The following is a 6,352-nucleotide window of genomic DNA, read 5'->3' as shown; positions in this document are numbered from 1 at the left end:
AATTGTAATTTCAAACCTGTTTAGAGAAACCCAAAGGGATTGTCTTGCAAACATGTTGGAAGGGGACTGATCGTTTGTTAGACTAGTTTTGGTCATTTTAGGTAATGATGGATTTGCTTAATCTGAAACTTTTATATGATTCAAGATTTAAACACCTTTACAGGATTTGGTTGCAGGTGTGAGGTGGATGTACTGGCGTGTGGATGTGCTTGCTTTGTGTCCTGATAAGGTTTCTATTGTACAATTCAATGATCGGAAATCAGAAATCTAGGCATCTCAATACAAAAATCCCCATCTGATTTGCACTTGAATTGTTTCAAGCCTTTACTATTTATCTTGCTCAATTGCTGCCCCGATTCAAAAATTTCTTTGAAAACTACTCTACAATTGTACTTGTATGTTTTTTCGTTTTCTTTCTTTACACATTAGGCTCTCTTTCACTGTGACAACAAGGCAATCCAGAAGCCACAGACAATTGATCATCAATCAATTATCATTCTATCGATCCAAATCGCAAATATGAAATATATATATATATATATATATATATAATATTATTAAAATAAGCTAATCACATCAGATCAATCAACCAACCTACTAGTGGCAGAAAGTGTAGAAGCCCCAAGCCAAAGGTGCAAATCTCGGGATTAGGCCTGACCAAACCTAAGATCAAATCTGAGTTTATAAATCCAGGCCCAACCTGAGCTTAATCCTATACAACTCGGACTGGGCTTGGGTTACGTTAGGCTTAGTCAGGCATGGATAGATTGGTCAGAATTTATGAAATATATTTTTATACTTTAGGTTTTATGACCCAATTTAGAATTAGAATTTGAACACAAAAATATGCATATTGTATGTATGTATATATTTTTCCAGATCAGGCTTAGGTTGAGTTCAGACTACCTGAGGCCCCAACCCAAGTTCAGGTCAGGCCCGAATTTTTTGGCTCAGGCACAGCCCACAGCCCGAAAACTCTAGTCCAATCCTTGCAAAAACTCAGGTTGGACCCACCCAAGCAGCAGACATAACCCGGGGTGGGTTTTAATAAGCTAGTTGAAGAGCATTTGAGCCAAAAAGACTAAGAAGATTCTTTTTTCTTAAAAAAAAAAAGTTGACTTGCATGGTAAGTTGTTTATGAGTTGAGAGGATTAACTTGATCAAGTTAAGTCACAATTCACAAGACAATATTAAAAAAAGTTAAATATTCAAAATAAATAAATATAAAAAACCTAGGGAAAGGCAATTGACATTAGTGAAGAAAGAAAATCTAAAACAAAACTCAATGGATCATTGGCTTGCAGGAAAAACCTTGTCAACCTTACACTGTGTTTGGTTTGAAAGAAAAAGTAGAGAAATGAAGGGAAAGACAGAGAATCCTATACAAGATTCAAAGTGGGAACTCTGTTTTTTGTCAAAATATCAAGGTCCCCAGTATGATCAATTATTTCTAAAATAATGGCTGCCTGGTCTTTCTTTGGTTCAGGCAGGGTAAGGGCTAGAATTCATCCTCTTTTACTGAGCCCAGAGAGCCCAGTTTTATTTCAACTAAACAGTATGAACTTGGACCCAGCTCTGGATAGCCCAAGCCAATTAATGCTATGAAGTCCTTCTTTACTTGGTTTGGGGCCTTTGGGCTGCCCAAATCGAAATAATCCCTTTTACCGGATAGCCCAGCTATTTATCATACTCCACAAGGGGGCGCCCCACAATGCCCCACAGAACATTCCCACCTTGTATCGGGAACATCACCCGATAAGCGATAACCAATACGAGAGATGACCGGAGATGTTCCCAATACAACGTGGAAATGTTCTGTTGGGGTATTCTGAGGCGCCCCAGATGTGAGTATTTTGTCTTTATCAGATATGGAAGACAGCTAATCTAAAATTGAACCAAAAGGGAAAAACAAGGAATTGATCTCTGTTTGACTGTTTGTGTATAGGAAAGGAAAGTAAGTACGATATATCTAGTAAAAAGTAATAGTTAGATCCGAAATGTTCTGTTCGGATCTGCTCCTCACAACACGATCTCATAGTATTTATTATTTATGTAAAAGGTGAATGTGACTGTTAGATCGGTGTGAAGTGCGGTCTGTGAGGAACAGAACCCAATTCAACAGTTAGAGCTAAAAAAACTTTAAAAAGAGAACCAGAGAATCAGGATTTGCAATTTTTAACTGTCCTGATAGCCTGACCTAAAAGAGATGGTTGGTGACGGAAAGTCAGTACAGTCAAATTCTTACTACCTGATTGATGGGTTATTTTAGAGTTTTGGAAGGTTCCTTTCAAGCTTCAACCATCCAAATCAATATGTTGAAATTACTCAGTTGCAGACTTTGTCATTTAATCATGTTGAATTGCTTTGCCTCGTGACAGTCTCTTGCATACCCCCCACTCACTGGTACGTCAACTTGTTTGCAGCATTACTGCTGATCAGCAACAAGGACAACTGGACAAGGACTAGTCTGAAATCTCAAAACATAGGCAATGTTAAAACTTAAAACCTATAATTATCATAAAGAACCAAAAAATAAATAAATAAATCGAAAATTTTAATTAATCGAATCGACTGGTTTGGTTTCAGTTAATTGATATAAAAAATCAGATATAGCATCATAAATCACTCAGATGATATTTATCAAAATTCACGAGTGGTGGCCGGTGGGCTTTGAAAGCCTTCCAATTTTCGGCATCATAGATTTTCTTATTATATTATTTATATTATAATATATATTTCTATATGTAATTATAATATATTATAAATATAAAAAAACCGAAAATCAACGGATCAAACTGGTCAAAAACCGAACCAATCAACTGATTAATTGATTGCTGGATTTAGTTTGGTTTTGATTCATAATTTTTTAAAGACTGATAGTATTAGTTCGATTAAAAAAATATACGCATGATACACTAATTGTTTCTGCCCTCTAAATTTAAAGACGCATGATACACTCAAAAACCACTACGGATCGAAAATATATTTCTATAACTGTGTTTTTTTTTTTTTTTTTGTTTTGATACACGAATTGTTTATAACTGTAAAGTATTGATTTTGCCCTCTGAATTGGGCGTACAGTTAAGTCATTGGATTATACTGGTTTGAGGCCCATCCCACCAAATGTAACGTCTTGGCCCTCCTTCATTTCTGCCATTTGCGAGAAATTTTAGCATCCTCCCATCAGTCATATTTGCGGTCTCTGACTATTGAACATACAATCGCACCATCCATCATTTGAGTCGTTCAGTCGTCGCAACTTGTATGGTTGGCGGTTTTAATTTGTAGACACCTAAATGCATCTAGATGATTGTTGAAGGGAACAGTAACCATTAATGGCGGTCACATTGGCTCCTAGTGGATAATTTATGGGCATCCATCTTTCGTCAAAATATTTATGGTGCCCTGAGCTTACTGGAGCAAATTAAGTTCGTCAGAGAGTTCACGTAAAAGAAGCACTGGAAGTGCAGCCTCGCGAATCGCGGCCCTCTCTCACCCTCTCTCCCTCTCGGCAAAATCACCAAAAGCGTGCTCTTCCGTGAAGAGGAGAGCAAAACCCCCAACAGCATTCGTCAATCGTTAATCCTCACTACTCAGCCCGCGCCCAAGCCTGTGAGCACTCTCCCTTCTCCGCCTTCTTTCATGTGATCTCCTCCATACCATTCCTCGTCTGTGATTCGCTTCAATACCTTGTTTTTGGCCTCTCCCTTTAAATACACCCCTTCTACTTTTCCTCTCTTCCCACCACCATCCACATTATTATCATCTCGTTCTTATCTCCTCCACCATTTTGGTCATCAGACACAAGGATCAAAGCCATGACAAGCCAATTCTGCGTTGCGGCATTTCTAGTCTTTCTCCTTCTCAGTCCAACAATAGTCATATCTGCAAGACAATTTGGCCGCCAGACCCCTTCACGTATGTTCTTGATTTATTCTTTCTTCCTTTATTATGTTAACACTTTCTAATGTAGTAGAGGTAGTTCGAGACTGAGCTGGTCTCATGTACATGTTGCCATGAGAATTTGTTCAAGCCTATGTGAACAAATTAAGGGTCTGACTGTTATAGTAAAAATGAGGGTGTTTGCTTTTTACTTATTTAATTAATTATGATAAATGCATATATAATATATTACAGTAGTGTTCCCCTTCATATTTGACAGATGTTGATGATGATGATGACCATCGCCACACCCCAAGACGGCCTAATGAAATAGTGAAACCCGAGTTGTACATGGAAAGGAGGGCGGCATTGAAACCGAGAGGGCCTGATACGCTTCAAGTGGCAGGGTCAAGCTTGCCAGATTGCTCGCATGCCTGTGGGTCATGCTCGCCTTGTAGACTAGTCATGGTGAGCTTTATGTGTGCGTCGCTTGCGGAGGCAGAGACATGTCCTATGGCATATAAATGCATGTGTAATAGCAAGTCATACCCTGTTCCCTGATGACTTTGAGAAATCATACATCTCCCATCTGCTAATTAACACATTGTATCATATACCTAGTATGCGTGCAAGTATTTCCTTTGTGAGGCAACTGCTATATATTGTCTTCTCTTCTTTTGATTGTTGTCATGCATATTATATACTCCTTTTGCGTGGATTAGCATGATTAAAGCAAAGAGACAGAGTAGGTCTCTTCTTTAATTTCCAATCCAATCCAACGAATATTCTGAACTATTTTGGACAACTTCAATTCAATGTTTGGACTATTTAATTTGTTCAAATTGATTTTAACTTACATTGGTTCCAACTCAAATTTGGTCCATTGACACCTATATTTTTATCTTCTATTAATGAATAAGGTATTGGTTCAATCCCACCCAATCCAATATAAATCCATTATGGATTAACTAGGTTCAATCCAATCCAATAAGTACTTTGAAATGCAATAGTCTAATTCAATATATCTTATTGATCTGTTCAATCCGTCCAAATTGATTTTGATTTGGATGGGGTCTAATCCAAAATCAGTCCATTGACAACTCTACTTACATTGGAAGCTCTCTCTATAAATAATGACAAAAATAGTGCAAGAGATCTGCTTTATATGCAGCTGTAGGATGTTATGCACTGTGTCCTCACTCTTACACGCGGACCCATTGGTATCCACTGTATACTGCAGAGCCTGGTCTTTTATCTGGTTTCAAAGGGATCACATCTGCATCCACAAACGCCCCATATGCACATCTCAGCGGGGGGGGCATGGGAATGTCTCCCAAAATTGTTAATGGGAGATATTCGCAATACACAATTGGGGTATGCTGTGGTGCCCACAAACGCCCTACATATTTGTCTTGAGATCACATCATCAACGCCCCACAGGGTCATGCCCTACAGTGCCCCACATGCACATCTCAATATGCATTGGGAACATCTTCCATATTATTTGTCATTCCCAATGAGCGGTTTAAGATGTGATGTGAAAAAACTTTTAAATCTAATACAACATGTCAACATGGCACGTGCCCTTCCGCTACTAAATATTAAAGATAAAGATGCTTAATCTTAGTGTATGGGCCTGCTTCATCCCATGCAAGCCACTGCCCAAACGTTGCTCCTTGTTAGGGATGGCAAATGGGTGGATTGGGTTGGATAAGGGTCAAATACCAATTCAACCATATTAACCCACCAACCTACCATGACCCATCATCAATCTTTGTTAAAGGATCATGATTCACCTTAACTATAACCTACTCTCACCCATCCATATTGATCTTTAATCACTATCACCCATATTAACCCATTTACCTTCATTCTCAGGATGGCTCGTATACCCAACATAATAAATTTTGAGAGAATATTCTCTCTTAAGACTGTTGTATGACAAAAACGAGTTAGGTCAATCTGTATACTCGAAAATGCAAAAATTGTAAATAAATGCATAAAATATAAGAAATTTTGCAAAAAAAAAACAAAATATGTAAAAAATACAAAAAAAATAAAAAATTATAGAAAATTCAAAACTTTTGTAGAAAAAAATCAGAAATTATGCAATAAATACCATAAATTTGTAGGAAATGCATGAAAAACACCAAAAAAATGCAAAAAATATGTAGAAAAGCACCCAAAATTGTAGAAAATGCAGAAAAATACCAAAAAATTTAGAAAATGTAGAAAAATACCAAAATGTATAAAATGTATAAAATATCAAAAATTATAGAAAATGCAGAAAATGCAAAAAAAAAATGCATAACTTTTATAAAAGTACTTTTATGAAAGTACTTCTATAAAAGTACTTATGTAAAAGTACTTTCATAAAAGTGCTTTTGTGTAGAAGTACTTTTGTAAATGTGCTTTCATAAAAGTACTTTTGTAAAAATGCTTTTGTGCTTTCATAAAAGTGTTTTCGTAA

The 6,352-nt window shown here is 36.9% G+C and overlaps 1 protein-coding gene across 1 annotated transcript; it reads left to right on the top strand.

The window, feature by feature from the left end:
• The first annotated feature begins 3,672 nt into the window (after nt 1–3,672).
• On the top strand, nt 3,673–4,556 carry EPF1 (epidermal patterning factor 1). The gene is made up of 2 exons (XM_088964420.1): nt 3,673–3,918; nt 4,163–4,556. Exons 1-2 carry the CDS (start codon nt 3,819–3,821, stop codon nt 4,441–4,443), a joined length of 381 nt encoding a protein of 126 aa, XP_088820546.1. The 5' UTR covers nt 3,673–3,818; the 3' UTR covers nt 4,444–4,556.
• The last annotated feature ends 1,796 nt before the right edge of the window (nt 4,557–6,352 follow it).

The sequence above is a fragment of the Nelumbo lutea genome, chromosome 1 (genome assembly GCF_056320005.1).
Source record: "Nelumbo lutea isolate HS-2025 chromosome 1, American lotus-T2T, whole genome shotgun sequence".
Lineage (NCBI taxonomy): Eukaryota > Viridiplantae > Streptophyta > Magnoliopsida > Proteales > Nelumbonaceae > Nelumbo > Nelumbo lutea.
Note: the sequence above shows the minus strand (reverse complement) of the source record. Positions and strands in the feature narration are given on the sequence as shown.

Coding starts and splice junctions, on each gene's coding strand:
- EPF1 (XM_088964420.1), top strand. CDS start 3,819: ATGACAAGCCAATTCTGCGTTGCGGCATTTCTAGTCTTTCTCCTTCTC. Junction 3,919..4,162: donor TGGCCGCCAGACCCCTTCAC/GTATGTTCTTGA, acceptor CATATTTGACAG/ATGTTGATGATGATGATGAC.